The following is a 20,505-nucleotide window of genomic DNA, read 5'->3' on the forward strand; positions in this document are numbered from 1 at the left end:
CCTACTATGCAGTACAACTTCTGCTGGGTCTACTAATAAGAGATAAATTAAAGCGAAAAGGGACCCATCCTGCTTCAGTACCATGGTTGTTTGGATCATACTATTCTGTGACTCATGTCTGTGAAGTAGAGTGGCTCAAATTAGTATGAAAAGAAAAACTTTTTTAAATTGTTTGCTGGGTCGCCCGCTTATTCTGAGAATTCTGAGAAACTTCAGTTAGCCTTTCGAGAAAAAGCGTAGGATTGATTATCCAGAGATGGTGAGTTCGATTCTTGGTCCGGTCTAGCGTGTTTTTGGGTGGAACTTGATCGGAATAAAACGGGCGGCAACTTGATCGGAATAAAACGGTCCCCGTCGAAGAATTTGAAGAAATTTTTTTTGAGCCACCTTACTGTGGAGTCAGCGTAGTTACTTTTTCTCCATTTTGGTGTAAAAAGCCCAGAATATTTGTCGAAATCGCTTAACATTGCTCAACAATAGCAATGTATTTTTTTGTAAAAATCATAAGACTAGAAAAATCAATATGTTACAGTTAGGTAAATTGATCCGACCATGTGTGGGAGCAAGCAACAAGCGAATTCAGTGCATATTCATGTAGTTAGTTATAGCTATTGTGTTTTCGATTTCGTCCATTGCACGCTTATGTTCATGGATTTTTATAGCAGAAATTCTCTTGGCAATAATCTGCTATATAATACTGTTCCGAGCTGATTCATCTATTTTAATGCGGATAACTATATAGATTGGAGTTCAGAAAATTCGAAATATATTTCGAACCGCACGCAATTATATGCTAATATTAGACGAGTTTTCTGTGCTGGGCAGTTCCTTTCCTAAGATGCCCTCAATTGAATAATATTAATCATGATTTCAGACATGCACTTGAAAAATCTCGATCCTATATTTCCAATTTATCTTACATTTAAACATAGAATACTGAATCAACAATTTGACGTACCCTTCGTACCCTTCCACAAGCTAGAACAAGAACGTCCATGAAATCGAGAACTAACAAGTTCACGGTCAACCGTCTAAGACGAGTTAAGTACTCTCCATTTAATTCCACCGATTATTTTGATATCTTTGCAGATACGTATTTTGACCACAACTGTGTGGTCGTCTTTTGTGTCTCGTACTTGACTCGACTTGAGTCAGTCAAGTACGAGACACTGAGGACGACCACACAGTTGTGGTCGAAATACGTATCTGCAAAGATATCGAAATAATTGGTGGAATTAAATGGAGAGTACTTAACTCGTCTTAGAGGTTGAATACATTCCACTAAAAAGAGCGTAAAATATTTTTTCTGAAGTTCACGGTGTATTTTGCGCTACGTTTGATTTCTAGAACCTTCTAGAAAACGTGACTGGTGTTCCCGAATCCATGACTTAAATCAAGGTGTATTTTTGCTGGTTCACGAATTCTGGAACGCTTTTCTTTGCGTGCCTTCTGGATACTGGGTTCGGTAGAATTGATGGAGCTCGTGGTTCATCCTTCGCTGCCACACACCGTTCTTTTACACACCATCAAAAATTATCCTAAGCACGCGTCTCTCAAATATCTCGAGTATCTCATATCATTTGGCACAAATTTAGCTCAGTTAACTCGGTACAACTGCAATACGTTACGAGCGTAGTTGCAAGACGCCAAATGAGGCCAAAACAGTGTTGTTACTTTGTGTTTTCTTATGAATGGCAAAAGACGCTTCTTGAGACACTATTCGGTGTAAATCGTACTGTTAAATGTTCCGGAAATAATGAAGGGAGCGCTTACTTCACCACATCCGCAAATCGTCTGACTTCTTAGCAAACTTCTTTGTTCGAACATCCTCTGGAATATCGAACTTAGACTTGGCAACGAAATATTCATGCCCAGGAAGTTAACGGGCATGCCCATATTCATGCCCAGGAAGTTAACGGAAGTCAGTCTTGACGTAGGTTTCATCATCCATCACGATGCAACAGGATTTGGTGAACAACTTCGTAAAAAGTTTCCGGGCGCAGGTTCTTGCAGCGGTGTTATGCTTTTCAATTCGGTTTAGGGCTTTTTGCACCTTGTAAACATGTAATCCAGCACGTTTCATGGATTTTGTGCAGGAAACCAACCGACACCTTGGACTTGTTAGCAACATTTCGTTTGAAAACTTATTGAGCTGTTCTACCACTCCTGGGCATTTTACTGTCCATTGGACCGCTTCTACGACCACTCCCTTCTTTCCTTTGAACGCACAGATGCTTCATAAAGGTTCTTGTTACACGAGATACAGTTGAATTTGCAATCCTAAGCGTTTTGCTATCGATCGGTGGGACGCCTCCGGATTTTGATCGTAGATGCACAACATTTTTTCACTGGCAATTTCTTGTTCCAACGATATGATTGGAACCACTGTATGAATAATTATGAAACTCTGCAGATGTAAACAATACACTATGAATAAGATTTGCTCAAATTTTCAGGTTTCTTACTCATACGGTTCAAAAGTTATAGGAGATTTTCGGTGTGCCATTTTTATCGAATACACCCTTTAGTTGAGATCAATCCTGGCCATGTCCTTGCATATGCTGAGAAAGGGAAAGGATGGTTAGTTGGACACCTACTTAAGAAAGGTGCAGAGAATTCCTCTAATAGGTACCACGGGAGAGATTTTTGGATTTTGTGGAAGGTTATAACAGTAGAATCGTTTGGTAGAACGTGAAACACAGAAAGAACTAAGATAGAAATACAAAGTAGGAAATGAACGAGCCTGGAATTGAACTCACGACCTCCTGCTTATAAGGCAGAAGCGGTAGCCACTAGACCAACGAGCTCGTCATTCCAGCATGCTCCAAGTCTCATGTCCATAAAAGATCACCGATATTATAAGCGTTCTGTACATACTATTTAGTGCGGAGGTGAATCTTTTTTGACCGCATTTTCTTCTAGAGATCGTAGTAGGCCCAACTTCTACAGATGATGCGTCTTCATATTTCACGGATAACATTATTATTATTATCCGTTGGCAAGGACCCCAGGTAGACGGTTTATCGATCTATCGTGACACTGTTTCCCAGGCGGGCCCTGTCACGCTCGCTTCTGCACCTTTTGTCTTCGAAAGCTGAGTATCGAATTCTCTCGGGAGAAAACTGAGATGGTTGTCTTTTCATCAAGCACTAGTCGACCCGGCAGACGTTGTCCTGCATAGTAGGCGTAAATGCCCATGCGAAATTTCCATACGAATCTTAATTTTAGTATTTCACGATTTACTCAACCTTATTTGTAATTTTCACATGAGGAAATATCATATAAACCCGTCGGAAACGACAATGAAAATATCTGCTGAAGTAATGAAGAAAATCCATCCAGCCGTTTTCGAGTTATGCGGATACGAACACAGACCATTTCATTTTTATATATAGATAAGCCGGCGACGGAGAAAGGCCGTTTGGCCGAATACCGTTCGGATGAATGCCATTTGTTTGGCTGAATATACCTGAATATACGTATAAGTCATTCGGCCGAATAGGACATTTGCCCGAATAGGCAGTTTAGCGGAAAAAGTCATTTGGCCGAATAGGCCATTTGGTCGAAAAAGTTATTTGGTCGACTAGGTTATTTGGCCGAATAGATCATTTGACCGAAAAAGCCATTTGGTCGAAAGTCATTCGGCCGAAAGGGTCATATAGCCGAATAAGTAATTTAGCCGAATAGGCCATTTGGCCGAAAAAGTCACGTTCAACTTCTCACTTCGCACTATTCACTTTTCACAGTGAGCAGTGAGAGATGAGGAGTGAGAACGTCTCACTACTCACTTCTCACCCCTCATTTTCCTGTTCGGCCAAATGTCCTATTCGACCAAATGTCCATTTCGACCAAATGTCCTATTCTGCCAAATGTCATATTCTGCCAAATGACCTATTTGGCCGAATGACGCGTTCGGCCAAATGACTTTCGACCAGATGGGATTCGGCCTAATGGTTTGTTCGGCTTAGTGGCTTTCGGCCAAATGGCGATTTTGGACCCCCACTCTCCCACATCTAGGGAGAAGCGAGCAAAATGGACATCTGAAGAAGACTGCACAACAATGATTTTTTTACATAGAACTTTTAAATTTTAAAGACATGTATTTCAGAGGTTTTTGTTTGGAGCATTTATTGAAATCAATGAGAAAAATTATATTTCTATGTATGTTTGATTAAAGTTGGTGCCTCAAAAGCGTAGTTTGAACTTTTAAAACTGGTCATGTTTGACCATTCTACAGTCCTGAGATCAGCACATGAAAACCTCATTTTAGACCTTTTAGAACCTTCAATACATCTGGAAGTCCGTGCTGTCGTTGCTCTAAATACGTGAAATATTGATGGGCATGAAGTGCTCCAGAATAAATTTACAGGATTTATACAGATCAGCGAAAGTCAGATGGACAGATAGTAAGGCTGTAAATGGATACTCAAGGCCATCCAATGCATCCTTGCATTAATGTCATCAATAACTATGGGAACTTCTGCATCATACAGTCGTCGGCATAATAAAGTTTGACATACAAAATAGTCAACTTTGGAGTTCTAGATCTTGGTTCTCAGTGAACCGATTTTGCTGAAAATTTAAATAACTTGACCATATTGTTTCACAGGGTAAAAAATGTATTGCGGTAATACAAAAATCAATGATTTGGTATTTTTTTTAGCTTGTGGTCAGATGATATGTTCAGCAAAAACGCATAGTTTGGCAATATAAAAATATTTGCTCAAGGTGAATCGCGTTGGAATCCAATTTCAAAACAACGCAGCACTTTCAAAGGCTCATAACTCAAAAAGCAAACGACAGGCAAATTCGAAAAGCAGTTTTTCACCTTTGCTCACTTGCAGCATACACGAAAAAATGGTTTCCAGATGTGCTAATCGCCTATAAATTTAAATTTGTGTGAGCAAAACCGTGAGGTGAGGGCTAACACGGCCATTGTGGCAGCCATTTTTGGACTCTGTCGTAATTCATCTTAAGATAACTGTAGACCAAGAGTTGTAACCTGCTCCAGAACAATTTAAAGAACCAAAAACAACAAGGTCATCCGGCCTAATAGGTCATTTGGTTGAATAGGTCGTATGGCCGAAAAGGTCATTTGGCCGAATAGAATATTTGACCGAATAGGACATTTGGCCGAATAGGTTATTTACCCGATCAGATCATTAGGCTGAAAAGGTCATTTGATCGAACATGTCATTTGGACGAACAGGACATTTGGTATCGAAGAGACCATGGTTCAAAGGCTTGAACGTGGGACGTGATTTCACTCGAACCATGTGTCGACTAATGTCTAATCACTACTCGCTAAGTGCTTATAGGGGTAGAAGGGGCAATATGCCCTAGCCTAGCTAAGCAAAGACTGTTTAATGCAACAGTAAATCAATATGGATAACTGATGACATATAAAAATTGTAGAAAATCACAATCATATTGATAATATTCGCAGTTTAAAAAAATTGTGATATTTCGCTGCCGGCAAAACGCCTGGCAGCTATTAGGGAACAACGCACCACGCGTCGGCGAATTGGCATTATGGTATGGACAGTGCGTGGAAACGCGTAATACATTGTAGGTTAGTCTCCCTAGGTCGTCTCCCTAGATGTTTATCAAAATGTGGAAAATTTCGATTTGAGGCCTCTTCCCCTACGTTTCGGATTGCGGATGCGTTGGGCATCGCGGAACCAGCTATGAGTTGATTGAAACTGTCCGGATCCGAGGAAAACAAATAAAAGCGTTGGTGGATCTTGAATTAAGTAAGTAGTATTATTAAGTAAAGTAAGTAGTATTATTAATTAAGTAAATTCTTCTTTATTCAATCATTTTTTGTTCTACAATCAGCGCCGTAGCGTGGGGTTGGCCGGGTTGCCCCCTGCCAAGGGCGCGAGCCTTCAGGGGGCGCCGGAATCGAGAACGGGAAACAGAACAATTTTATTCGTTACATGGCCAAAAATAACAAACCGACCACAAAGTCCGAAGGTCTATGGCGAAGATATTTCAAAAACTCAAATCTTTCTCAAATAAACAAGTCGAATGAATTGGTTTTAACTTTGACTGTCATTTCGATTTCTCTGAGCCTTTTGGATCCGGCTACAAGGGGTTAAGAAAAAGTCTAGAAAACTTATATTCAAAAGCCACAGGTGTTGACCAATATTCTAAAAGACCTTTTGCGCTAATGACTTATATCGGGTAGGGGTAAGGATGAGAATGGTGTAGATTTAAGACAAATTTGCTCATTTCATTCAGAAATACTTCATTTAGTACGAAATATTATCAACATGGCCGCATTTGACTTGGAGGCATTACGCTAAGCAGTGATAATGTGCCTTGCTTAAATGACTACTTTGGTTATCATTTCTCAAAGCTCTCGTAGATTAGCTAAATTTATCCACAATACATACAGCATATGCCAAGGCATGTGCTATCAAACATCCAAAGCTTCATTTCACCACATGGCCTCCCTGCTTCCGATGTCGATTCCGACCACTTCTTGGATGTTATTGACCCAACAAAGTACCTCTAAAGCACTGACAGACCCATTCTTATGTTGTATCTTTCTTGATCCGAAATCCTCTAGCGATTTCGTTCATCGACCGATCCACTTCAGAGTTGGATTTTCTTGTTCCAACCATTCGACATTTGTATATGATTTGTCACGATTTTCAAATCCCTTTTCTCTGTGATATACTTGCAATTACGTCAGTTCCTTCCATTTAGAGCAAGAAACAGCCGTTAGGACACTATGAGCTGTAAGTAAATAACTTTCAGCAATTTTAATGATCTTTCAGCTGGATGTTCCAACAGATTCCATACTAGGATCAAGAAAAGCCCACGACTCTGCCAAGTTCCTAACATATCTTACCATATTTTGCAAATTAGTATAAAAGCTCACAACATTTAAAAACATTCCAGAGACATACCGCCTAATATACTGCTTGTTATATGCAGCATCTTCAATTCACTAAACTTTTTAATCTTACTGTTCTACAAGATGAGCAAAAATAGTGAAGAAAATCTCGTTAATACAAATTTATAAAACTTTATGGTGAGATTTAAAATGTTATTGGATTGTGAAATATTGCATATATGTATTTCCTTGGTAAGAGAGGGGCGCTCAAAAAACATTTCGCCAAGGGCGCCGGGAGTCTACGCTACGGCTCTGGCTACAATTATTTTGTTTATACATATACAATGATCGGCCGGCTTGGCCCTTCAACTTCGATTTGATTTTTTTTATAATGTAACCTGAGTTTTAAAATATAATATGTCATGACGGCCTTTAGGAGGCGCTAGTGTATTTGTTTTTAAATTTGATAACTCAGATGTTCTTGTCCTGGGAGGGGTGTTGAGGATCATCCTCAGGAATTTGTTTTGGACCCGTTGAAGTTTGGTGGTGGGTTTTAGCCCCCGGCGGAACATGTTTAGGGCATTTAGAGTGGGGGAAATGATGACCTGGGTCTTCGCCGCGTTGATACAGATCTTCCAGCTGGTGAGGTACTCTGTCAGGGCATCCAGGCCTCGTTGGAGTTTTGCCACTAGCGCTCTGATCACTCTACCGTTGTAGACGATGGAGGTGTCATCTACGAACAGAGACAGAATGCCGCCTTCTGGAGGTTCTGGCATGTCGGAGGTGAACAGATTGAAAAGCAGGGGCCCGAGGATACTGCCCTGGAGGACGCCTGCGACGATGTTGTGCGCATTGGAACTCGCTCCACTGATTGAGACCCGGAATGTCCTTACCGAAAGGTAATTGTTGATGATTTTCACCAGGTAGCTGGGCATATTGTAGCGTTGTAGTTTGTACAGCAGGCCATTATGCCATACATTGTCAAATGCCTTCTCGACATCGAGTAAGGCCATGGCAGATGTTTTTGAGACAAACTTGTTCCGTCTGAAGACGTTGGTAACTCGAGTCAGTTGGTGTACAGTTGACCGACCGAATCGGAAACCAAACTGTTCCTCGAGCAAGATGTTGAGATTTTCGGCAGACTCAAGTAACCGGTGATGAATAGCTTTTTCGAATAGCTTGGATAACCCTGAGAGAAGGCTGATGGGACGATAACTTCTGGGGGAGAAATGATCCTTCCCAGGCTTCCGGATGGGGATGACTTTCGCTGACTTCCAGGACGATGGGAAGTAGCTGAGCCAGAGACACTGATTAACTGGGACTGGGGCCTTCATGTTCTTCGATGATTTGATATAGGCCGTCAATTCGCCAGCTGAGATTTCCAAATCCTCCGAGAAGTCGTTGGGAGTCAAATGGATGTTGTTAGCATGCTCGTTGACGGCTGCTTCGTGTGGACTGACGATGTTCTGCCCAAGACAGTGTGAGCTGACGAAGTGACGACCTATTTCAGCGACCTTCTCTGCAGGAGTTATCAAGCGATCCTTAGAGCCATTATTGTCTAGTGGGATCAAAGGTGGAATGGGCCGAGGCTTGGATTTTAGAATTTTGGTCATTTTCCAGAACGGCTTAGCATAATCTGGGAGAGTGCGGATCTTATTCGAGAAGTCGTTAATTTTGAGGTCCACCATTCTGGCCTTGATAATTTTTGTGATTCGATTGCAGCGTGCCTTAAGCTCAGGCAGTCCAGTACGCTGAAACTTCCTGCGAGTGACATTCCGCAATCGAATAAAATCTTTGGTGAGTGTATCGATGGTCAGGGTGTTGCTTACCTGTCGAGCCGCCGGTACGTGTTGTTCCCGGGCTACCGAGATTGCCTCCTCGATAGCGCACAGCTGGCGGTCGATACTTTCCGGCGTCTCCGGACGCACCTCGTAATCGACGGTGTTGTCGACGCACTGCTGGAACCACTGCCAGTTCACTCGATGATAGCTTCGCCGTAACTGCTGGTGCCGATTGACCGAGGAGCCCAGCTCCGCTACCACCGGATAGTGATCCGAACTGAGCTCCTGGTAGACGACCTGCTGCGAGATGTGGTCACTCAGGTTTGTTATATAGAGGTCGAGGGTTGCGTGGACACCGGACTGACTCAGCCGAGTGAGGGAATCCGGGCTCAAGATCGTGTAGTGACCTTCCTCCATGTCGTTGCTCCAGATGGTGCCGTTTCGATTGCCGCGACTGTTGCCCCAGGCTTGATGTTTGTCATTGAGGTCGCCGGCAATGATAAACTGACCTTGCCTCCGCGTAAGCTTGACGATGTCCCTCCGAAGGGCAGCCGATGACCCATCACTGGCTATGGCTTGTGTTGGACAGTACGCCGCGATGAGCGCAATTGTGCCGACCGAAGTGGTGATTTCGACACCGATGGCCTCGATGACACTGAGCTGGAAGCTTGGAAGTAGACGACAGTTGATGTTGTAGCGAAGAGCGATAGCCACACCGCCTCCCCTGGTCGGCCGGTCAAGTCGCACGATGCGGAAGTCCGTAATGTTGACGTTCACCTCCGGTTTTAGGTGCGTTTCGGTGATGAACGCCACGTCTATTTCCTTCTCCTCAAGGAAATCTTTCAGCTCAATCATTTTGCTCTTTAGCGAGCAAGCGTTCCAGTTGACCAGGCCCACCCTAGCAGCCATTTTCAATGATGAACATGCCAAGAGTGAAGACCTGGTCGAAGCGGGTTTTGCAGCCGCGCAGCCGAGTGGTGAGCTGCGCGAAAATCGGCATCAGTTGCTCCGGAGTGTACAGCGGGGAAGATTCTTCCGGTGGGACGGCTTCGTTCTCCGATTGCCGACGAAACCCAGGAGGAGGGAGAGGGGGCCATTCGCTGGTGGATGGTGCCGACGATGCTGGAGCTTGGACCGATGCAGCTGCCGCTGCCAGTCGCTTGCGCAACTGTAGCAGTGGGAGTATTGGAATCGCACGACGGAGAGCCGGGGTGACTGGAAAGTTCAGGTTACAGGAACACGGTTCTTCTTCGGAATGGTCCTGGTGGAAGCCTTTTTCCGGATTTCCAGGAGCTCGGCTCGCTTTGGGCAGCCCTTTGTGGTGGCCCGATGTTTATCGCCACAGTTGGCGCACTTGGGATCGGCCACCTCCATTTTGTCGCACTCGTCAGTCGGATGGGGTTCGCCACACTTGATGCAGCGCGGCTTCATGCGGCAGTACCTGGTGCCGTGCCCGAAATTGAAGCAGTTGAAGCATTGCGTGACATCGCGGTGCACTGGCCGATATCGCTCCCAGTCAACGACTGTGTAATTTATAACGCCGACCAGCTTCAGATCCTTCCACGTGGTGGAGCCGTGCTCCAGGTGGACCAGGTAAAGCTGGTTGCGGTATCTCCTCGTCTTGTCGTGACGAGCGATCTTGTGCTCGGCCACCGGTTTCAATTCGCAACTTTCGAGCTCAGCTTTTAGCTCCTCTTCCTTCATGTCGTGGAGTCCTCGCAGCAAAGCCTTTAGCGTCTTCGTGCCGGGGTGGTCATGAGTGTAGTACTCATACTTGTGGACCAGTAGGAACTCCACGACGGATTGATGATGGTCCTTGTTTGCCGGCATTACTTTCACGCCCTCGCTGCAGAGCCGAAAAGTACATTTCAGCCCTTTCGCGATTAGCTGGCGAATTTTTGGGCGCAAATCCAGTGGATCGCCCTTGACAAACACGGGCGGGCACTTCTCCTTCCGCTCTGGTTGCACCTGCGGCAGCTGCGATTGCTGCTTCTTCCTCTTTTTCGGCGGATTTTTTTTTTCCAATTTCGTTTATTTGGTAGGCTCAGGCGTGTATAACACTTTACGGAGCCATTGTTCTTTATGATATATACAATCAATATCATTTTATTATACGGTTAGTAAGAGGGGGGGTAGAAGCCAGCGTACTCGTGGTGACTCGAGGTTAGTTTACAATGTTTAAGGATGGACGGGGCTTAGGATTTGGGATCAGGAAATTTCAGCTTCTCATCCGGGCATTTGGCGTCAGTGACGATGTGGCGTTTCGTCGTGCTCGAGGAATGGTTCGACTGGGAGCATCTTCCGGATGGCAAGAGCTATGGAGCTCTATGGAACAAAAAGGCAGAGACAGAACAAAAAAAAAACTTTAAAGAAAGAAAAAAAAACAAAATGTTAGATTTTTATGTCAGAAGCACAAAGAAAACTATAAATGGCCTGCATATGACAACATCACGATCTCCCAAAACACCGCGAACTTCCCTGAAGGGTTGTTTTTTGCTCTCTGGAGGCGTCATTTTCCGAGCAGGACCAAACTACGTGATCGATGTCATCATAATCGGCTCCGCACCTACATAAGTTGCTATCGACAAGGTTTATTCTGTACAGATGTGCGTTTAGTGAATAGTGATTGGACATAAGCCTCGACATCGTGCGAATGAAGCCTCGACTCAAGTCCTCACCTCTGAACCACGCTCGCCCAGAAACTTTTGGAACTATGGAAAATAGCCACCGTCCAAGTTCGTTGTGTGTCCAATTTCTTTGCCAACTTTGAAGAGTACTCTGACGGACTAATGGGAAAAACTCGTTGCACGAGTATTGTCTATCATAAACCTCACCTTCCTGTGCACCCACCTTTGCCAGCGAGTCTGCCTTCTCATTGCCGTGGATTGAGCAGTGAGATGGGACCCAAACAAAGGTAATCTTGAATGATCTTTCGACCAAAACACGCATCTGCTCTCTTATGTTTGTAAGAAAGTAAGATGCGTGTAACAGGTTTCATCGACCGGAGTGCCTCGATAGAACTAAGACTATCCGAGAAGATGAAATAATGGTCTACGGGCTGATTGGAAATTATCCCCAAAGCGAAGTTAATTGCTGCCAGCTCAGCAACATAAACCGAACACGGTTCCTGAAGTTTTCGGAAGGTGGTTGAAGTTACATTGAAAACACCGAAGCCAGTGGATCCGTTAATGCGAGAACCATCAGTGAAATATCTGCTGTTGCAATTGACATGTTCATATTTTTCAGAAAAATGGAGGAATAGATATTTGTCGAAGATGATCTGGTATTCCTTGAATAGCATGTTTCATGGACAGATCGTATTCAATTGAGGAACTGTCGTTGGTGAAGTGAACTCGAGGTGGATTATAACACGGAAGACAAAGATCTGAAGAAATGTAGTTGAGATAGACTCTAAGGAATCTTGAACGACAAGTTAGTTCAAGCATATTATCGAAGTTATCTAGAACAAGTGTGTTACTTGTTCCACATTTGACGAGTATTCTAAGTGAGAGCTCCCAGTAACGGTGCTTTAAAGGAGTGACTCCAGCAAGCACCTCCAGGCTCATGTTATGCGTTGAATGCATGCAGCCAAGGGCAATACGCAAACAACGATACTGAATTCGTTCCAATTTGATCAGGTGGCAATCAGCTGCTGAGAGGAAGCAGAAAGAGCCATACTCTAAAACAGAGAGAATAGTCGTTCTATAGAGTTTGATGAGGTCTTCCGGGTGAGCACCCCACCAGGTTCCGGAGATAGAACGTAGAAAATGGATCCTTTTCCGGCATTTTTGTATCAAATACTCAAAATGGAGTTTCCAAGTACATTTAGAATCAAACACGACCCCAAGGTATTTAGAAGATAAAGATTGGTTGATGTCATCATTCAACAGCTTTAGTTTCAGTTGAGCAGGGTACCGCTTTCTAGTAAACACAACCAACTGAATTTTTGCGGTGAAAACTCGATCCCTAAATGTTTGGCCCAAACAGTTAGATTATCCAGGGTACTTTGCAATGGTCCTTGCAAGACAGCTGCACTTGGACCTCTTAGAGAGACCACGGCATCATCTGCAAGTTGTCTGAGCGTGCATTGTCCTTCCAAACAATTGTCAATATCTTCAACATAGAAATTATAAAGCAAGGGACTTAAACATGATCCTTGGAGGCCATGTAGGCCCATGTAGCTATTTCTGGAAGTTGTCAGAGTGCCGAGTGTGAAGTTCATTTGTTTTTCTGACAACAAATTATACAAGAAATTGTTCAAAATAACGGGTAATCCACTACTGTGCAGATTTTCTGACAGTACTTCTATGGAAACTGAATCAAAAGCGCCCTTAATATCCAAGAATACTGAAACCAATTGCTCCTTGTGCGCAAAGGCCAGCTGAATATCTGAAGAGAGCAACGCTAGACAATCTTTTGTTCCTTTCCCTTTTCGAAATCCAAACTGAGTATTTGAGAGTAATGCATTTTGTTCGACCCAATGGTCGACTCTTGAAAGGATCATTTTCTCTAATAACTTTCTCATGCATGATAGCATGGCAATCGGTCGGTATGAATTGTGATTAGACGCTGGTTTCCCAGGCTTTTGAATAGCTATTACTTTGACCTGTCGCCATTCAGGTGGCACAATGTTGTACTCCATGAAACAGTTGTACAGGTCTAGTAATCGTCTTTTTGCGATATCTGGGAGGTTTTTAAGAAGATTGAATTTGATGTTATCGCATCCCGAAGCAGAGTTATTCGATGAAAGAAGAGACATAGAAAGTTCCAGCATTGTGAATGGTCCACCCAAAGAACCGGGATCAGTGACTGATTCTCGAAATAGCGGTTCTGCTGGTACGGAATCTGGGCAGACCTTTTTTGCGAAGTTGAATATCCATCGATTGGAGTATTCTTCACTCTCATTGGTGGAAATGCGGTTCCGCATGTTGCGAGCCGTTTTCCATAGTGTTGTCATTGAGGTTTCTCGTGATAGTCCCTCGACAAATCGTCGCCAGTAGCTACGTTTTTTGCCTTGAGAAGATTTTTGAGTTTTCTTTCGAGCCTCAAATACTCTTCAAAGCTCTGACCTTCCGTGTTTACGGAAGGCCTTGAAAACATCAGATTTCTCAGAATACAACTTAGTACATTCATCATCCCATCCAGGAGTGGCTGGTCTTCTTATGACAGATGTACTTGGAACGCGTCGTTTCTGAGCTTCTAGTGCGCTTTTTGAATCAACTCAATAAGGAATCGATATTCATCCAAAGGTGGAAGAGTATCAGTTGATTCAATACCAATTTTACCGCCGATGCATTTTTGCCAGTCAATGTTCTTCGTGAGATCGAAAGGAACATTAACTGGCTCGGATTGTTGATAGCCACTCTTAATTGTGGTGACTATCGGCATATGGTCACTACCATGGGGATCTTGAATTACCTTCCACGTGCAATCTAATGATAGTGAATTTGAACATAAAGACAGATCAATACGGCTTTGTTGACCATTTGGTCCTATTCGAGTTAATTCACCAGTGTTCAAAATATTCAAATTGAAATCGTCACACAAATAATAGAAAATAGGCGCTCTATAATCGTCATACGTTTCGCCCCATCCAATACCATGTGCGTTCATATCACCCAATATCAATACTGGAGATGATAGGAGGGAGACTGCGCTCCAAAAATGTCGACGATTAATAGAGGCATTTGGAGGAATGTACACTGAAGCTATGCAAAGGTCTTTATTCTTCACATTTACTTGGCATGCGACGATTTCTAAGCCGGGAACAGTCGGAATGGGAATTCTGTAGAAGGAGTAGCATTTTTGATCCCCAAAAGAACGCCACCATAATGATCATTCCGATCTTGGCGAATAATATTAAAATCGTGGAAGTTGATTTCATCTTCAGAAGAAAGCCATGTTTCACAGAGTGCAAATACATCGCAATCGGAATTGCGAATCAAAAACTTGAACACGTCTAATTTATTTTTCAGACTATGACAGTTCCACTGCAGCACAGTGATTGTATCTTGGGTATTGGCCGTATTATCCATCGAAAGATACAATTCCTGCAAGAAGGGGCCATGAAACAGTCAATTGTTTCAGATAACTTTCCACTGTTGGTATAAAAAGGTCAATGATAGGCCTCAATGAATTCGGAATATTGAATAAATTCAAAAAACGGTCCACAAGGTCCTTAAAGGAGATCAATCCTCGCTTGGACGGAATACTTTTACTAGAAGTGCGAATTACTTTTTTCTTTCGTTGATTCTTCCTAGCCGGATGTTTCTTGGAAACATCGGATTTTAACAATGGCAGGAATGCCTTACTGCAACTAGGATCAAAAGAAGCAGTAGGGACAGATTGCTTCAGGATTTTAAATAAACCCCATTACCTTCAGATTTTGCCAAGCTTTTATGGATGATTTTTGTTCTCTTGCGGCGCGATCCCGGGAAGACGGTTGCTTCCTCTTTTCGGGCACGTGTACCTCCGCAGGATCATCCATATCGGCTGCGTCAGAGTCCAATTCATCAATGGATATGGAATCATAATAATCACTTACACGAACGGTGGCTGAAATAGCAGTCGATGCAGTGGCTGTGGCGGATGTGTCTTGCGACTTAACCATTTCCGCATACGACTGCTTGGAGCGCTGTACCAACGAGCGCTTCACTTTTTGGGTGCGCTTTTTGTACACCGGGCATTCCTGCAAACCATGGGGAGGATTCAAACCACAATAAGCACATTTTGTTGCCTGTTGCTGGCAGGACTCCTCCCGATGCCTTTCAGAACATTTGCCACAACGTGGTTTGTTGTCACAAAACTCGGCAGTGTGACCAAGTTGTTTGCAATTGGTACAATTAAATACCCTTGGCACAAAAAGACGCACCGGAAATAGCATGTTTTCAATATCAACATATTTTGGGAGCATCGAACCGGCGAACGTCACCCGAAGCGAACCTGACTTGGAATATACCTTCTTTCCATCTACCGTGGCTGCTGAATGCAATTCCTTGCAGTCCAGAATATCCACGGTAGACTCCATTGCATTCTTTAGGCGGCCTTTTCCCGCAAGTACATCCTTGCAAGTCAGGCTCTCTGCGTTGATCACACCTTCAATTTCGACCTCCCGCGAGGGGACATAAACCATATATTCAACATTGTACGCCCTGTCGCCAGCAATTTCATTCGCCACCTGGTATGTAGGTGCGGTGATGCGTAGTTTGTTCCTGTTGATCTGGCTAAAATCAAGCTTCGGAAAACGACGCGTCAAATCTCGTTTAATGCCGAGAAAATCTAGGCTTTTACTTTCTGCCGAAAGTAAACAACCCAAGGCCCAGGCGAAGCCGCATGGTACAATCGAGTGCGCCCTCCATCTTTAGCAGGCACACTGCCTTCTCCAGTCTCCGCCTCCATTCTCACCCCGCAAGGTGGAAGGATAATTTTGCTTATACTAACTTAAAACTAATAGCAAATTAGAAAAAAAACTTAAAAAAAACTAATTTGATTAATTCTAAGCAGTCCCACTCTGTATCAAACAGAAGGGAGAACAATAAAAAGTTTTGCCACTTATCTGCCCCTGCTGCTAAAGGTAACAGTAACGGTAGCAGTAACAATAGCCTGCTTCACTGGCGTCGCCAGAAGCAGCTACTTCACTCGCCGACAGCGATCGCCTTGGATCCGTAGGTAGGAGCACAACACAATAGCCTTTTCACTACCGAACACAATCCGCGATGAGACACAGCACACACGTCTGGCTCGTTCGAACTATCGGCACGGAATGATTTTTCGGCGGATTGCCGGCGTCATCAAGCGGCAACGGCGAGAGCACGTTGCTCTGCAAAAGCTGCTTGGAGGGGTTACCCGCACTTTTCCAGCGACCGAAACGGCCACCGAGTCTCCCATGTTGGGTCCGGGAGAAAATAACGCCAACGCGACGAAGCGAAAACGTAAACAGCGAACGAACGAGAAAAAACACTTGGAAAAAATGAGCGAGCAAAAAAACACGTCCGTACGTGCTGCTGTCTCGAACTGGAATGAGATGATCTTGAATTAGAGTATATGAACCTTTTATATCTGTATTTGAAAATATTGATGTTAGAATTTGATTCTTTGTGTGTTCCCTTTCTATCGCATTTCTCGTTAAAATGCCTTCTTCTTTTCGTTGTCTCTCGTCTTTTTTGTTTTTGTTTGTCTTCCATTTCAGATCAATGCCAAAATCAACCAACAAAACAAGTCAACAACATCGCAATCAATATTATAAATTCAGTAGAAAATCGAATTATAGCCGCTATTGAAATTGGATTTTTCTCACAATCCATACGTTAAACCTAATTTCGGAAGTAGTGCGCTGTATAGCACATCACCAAATGAAAACAGCGCACCACTTTCGAAGTTAGGTTTAACGTACGAATTGTGAGAAAAATCCAACTTTGTTAGCGACTATAATTCGGATTTGCACTGAATTGATAATACCTTCAGAAGCCTGAGGCACCTTCTTTTCTTTTCTGTATTTGTTTTCCCCAATCTCGAGTCAGCCGCGAGTACGCCGGATACCCAAACTAGCTCTAGTTGAGTCTTGAGAAAAGCTGTTAAATGAATTGTCAAAAAAAAACACAAAAGTATCCGGGTCCGTAACGCCCAATGGCACACGTGCCTTCCAAATAATCGCAAGAATATATAAAAAAAATGATATTAAATTCTTAAATTTGAGACCAAGACCAAATTCAACGGATATAGTCTTGTTGTCTGTGGCCCTCTGTTGAAAGCTCACTCGCAATTTCCCTCCGGTTGAGCAAATTCTCCCTTTATTCCACAAAATTCACCAACACACCAGAGTCTGTTATCGTTCTATCTATATCAGAGAGCCGTGCACTGGGTGGTGATTGCGTGCAAATAGTAGGGACGTAGTTACAAAATGCAATGGCTAGACATTTTCACAAGACTCAATCTTTCGACTAAAATAAAAAACTCCCTCTAAAAAATAAAAAATTGCTTTTAAAATTGCAATTAGGGGAACGGTTCACCACTTCATCTCATAGCTCCTATTTCCATCCCATGAAAAACAAAGCAATGGAAAGGAATTCGGTTTGTTTATTATTTTTGTGATTTTTTTCAGCAGTGAGCACGCATGTTGACAAAAAGAAGCGACGAATTTGGTGCCGTATTTCTTTGTTTAGCGATGAGATGGATATATGTACAGTGAGATGGAGATCGGAACAGTTCCCCTACCTATAAAAGAAGATTTTCCCATAAAAAAATTAAAATGTACCACGAAAAAAATACAAAATTTCCATTAATAAATCAATATATATTAGCAAAAAACAATTATAAAATTTTCCACAAATAAATTTGCTTTCGAAAGTGCTATTTTTTTTTTGTTTTGTGGAAAATTCTTAATTTATGGAACATTTGCATCATTTGTGGAAATTTTATATTTATTTATTGCCGATTTCAAATTTGTCATGGAAAATTTCTAATCCTACGTGGAAATTTTATTTTGCTGCCCAATCTTTCAAACTGAAATTTCAAACTGACCACGTGACGTAACATTTCAATAAGAGATTGATCCATAATAAGAGATTCGTTGCCTACAACAATCTAATGTAGGGTGAGAATCGACAGGTTATTTTTTTATTAATAGAAACCTTGCGTTTGATAATTATTTGCATGCTTGGATAATAATACAAAAATGTTAAAGCAAACATAAATTTTTCGTGCATTTTCATTAAAAAAAACTGTGATCAGAACAAAGCAAATCGTTCAAACACTGTCAAAACTCAAAACACGAGTGTTTATTATCATAACCTGGTCCGCTGTGAGCATATCTCCCCCAACTGGGTCGTCATTTGAACCGAACGGACGGCTGCTCTTATCCAAGCTTAGCCTTTCAACTTTTGGGTGGTACGCCCGGCCTGCACCCTCTGAGCTTGACACGGTCTTTGTTCAAGGCACGCTCGCTCCATCCAGAGCACATCCCAATGCCACCCAGCCCATCCCATAATGGAAACCGAGTTCCCCCTCGTCAAAACACAGTCAATGGCTGTGCAACAACAACCGTCGTGTCGATCTCACACGCACAGCTACGACCACATCGACCGTGCAGAACCTGGAGAACCGCGCCTCTACCGTGTTGCTCCGTAGTGTGCTTGACGACGACGACGCGACGCTCTTCTGGATGCTCTATGCTACCACACTCTGCTAACAAAGCTGACGACGGAGGAACATTTTCACCGTTCCGAGTGGAGGTACGCCAATCAATCCATTGCAAACCTTTGGCAAGGCATCTCGTTACTTGTTGCAATTCGTTCTGATATTGCATTTACAAGGTTGATAAATTATTCCAGCACGAATCGCGCGCGCTTTTGTGGGATTTATTGCGTCTCGGTGCCCAGTTTGGAGTGTGATTCCGAAGCGTGAGCGCAACAACGACGCCACCTTGAACGAAATGTCGGACAAACCAAGCGACCAGTTGGACATGAAAAATTCCGTCGAAATTCCTTTGGCAGGACAAAGCACCGAAGGTGGAGCGAAAAAGCCTCCGTGGTTGGTGCTGAAGAAGTACGTGAACTCCAAAAATGTGCGAAGATTGCTCAAAGCTGTACAAGTGGTGAGAATTGATTATTTGCTCGTGTGAATTTGTGGGCGTGAAAATTTTCATCGAGCCACATTTTTTCCAGCTCATTGGGCTGCTCATCCTAGCGTTAATCCGTCCGAAGAACCGTTGCGGCTTCCTTTACAACCATCAGGGTCTACCGGAGTACGTGCTGATTCTGCTCACCTATCTAGTCACTATTGTGACCCTCATCCTGCTGGTGGATTCCTTTGTGAAGGGTCAACCCATTCGTAGGGTCTTCACATTGGACCTTTGGTCCCGTTTGGAGCTCTGGTTCACCGGGTTGGCCGCTTTGGTCCTTCATATCGTATCCTACTTCATACTGGCCCTGAACCTGAACTGCAACAACCCTTCGTCAATGAACGTCACCGGAATCACCTTCGGGTTGATCGTATCCGGGCTGTATCTGGCTGATTGGTGGCGCATCTTCAGCGACCGGAAGATACCAAAGCAGGACGAAAGCTTCGAAGAAATCAACATTACTTCCAGTTAAGAAGTGGAAACAAATATCAGAACAAAACCAAAAGTCTCACAATAATTATACTAACTACAACTTCCTACTCTACACGTGACCAAAACCAAAGCATAATCCCAAAAACAGTAGCTAAATTGATTAACTTTAAATTGCACGTAGCGGTGCCATATGCATGTGTGATTGTATGGAATTGATGTGTTTTCCCTCCTGAATGGACCGATTCTTCTATGTGATAATTTTGCAGTTCACTTACATATATATCAGATAACAGAGGGGACAAGAGGGTAACTATTTTAACCCGATAAACAAACAAAAACACACATCTCGTACGAATCATTCGCACAACGGAGACATATAGTTAGAGGGTACAAGTCGTATTTAACAACATCTATAGATAGTTTGAAGTATTTTTATTTAGGTTAAGAAAAGCTTTTGAAATGCAAATATTTTTTCTATATTTTCTATGCATGTGCCATATCAGCTGTCAATAAAATCGTGGATAAATGTGTTAAAAACTACAATGAGGCTTATTCAATCGATTGTGAGAACTCTGTTGTCTGCTTGCCTGAACCACTAAAACAAAAAAAAAAATAATGTAACCTATGGGGCTAGTGGCATATTCAACCGGATTAAATTGTACTGGTTAATGTTTGACTATTTGGAACTCCATTTTTAGAAGTACTAAATGAAAAAATGCACAAAACCATTATCCATCCAGAAATCAATGTGGAAGTCTGAATTTATTTATAATTTGTAATGGTCATTGATTTTATTAAATACACTTTCAATTCTTTTGCAAAATGATGCT

General features: G+C 42.9%; 1 protein-coding gene across 1 annotated transcript; it reads left to right on the plus strand.

The window, feature by feature from the left end:
- The first annotated feature begins 18,706 nt into the window (after nt 1-18,706).
- On the plus strand, nt 18,707-20,212 carry LOC134210696 (uncharacterized). The gene is made up of 3 exons (XM_062686913.1): nt 18,707-18,854; nt 18,954-19,216; nt 19,287-20,212. The coding sequence occupies exons 2-3, from the start codon at nt 19,055-19,057 to the stop codon at nt 19,713-19,715; spliced, it is 591 nt and encodes a 196-aa protein (XP_062542897.1). The 5' UTR covers nt 18,707-18,854; nt 18,954-19,054; the 3' UTR covers nt 19,716-20,212.
- Nucleotides 20,213-20,505: the final 293 nt, after the last annotated feature.

The sequence above is a fragment of the Armigeres subalbatus genome, chromosome 1, assembly GCF_024139115.2.
Source record: "Armigeres subalbatus isolate Guangzhou_Male chromosome 1, GZ_Asu_2, whole genome shotgun sequence".
NCBI lineage: Eukaryota > Metazoa > Arthropoda > Insecta > Diptera > Culicidae > Armigeres > Armigeres subalbatus.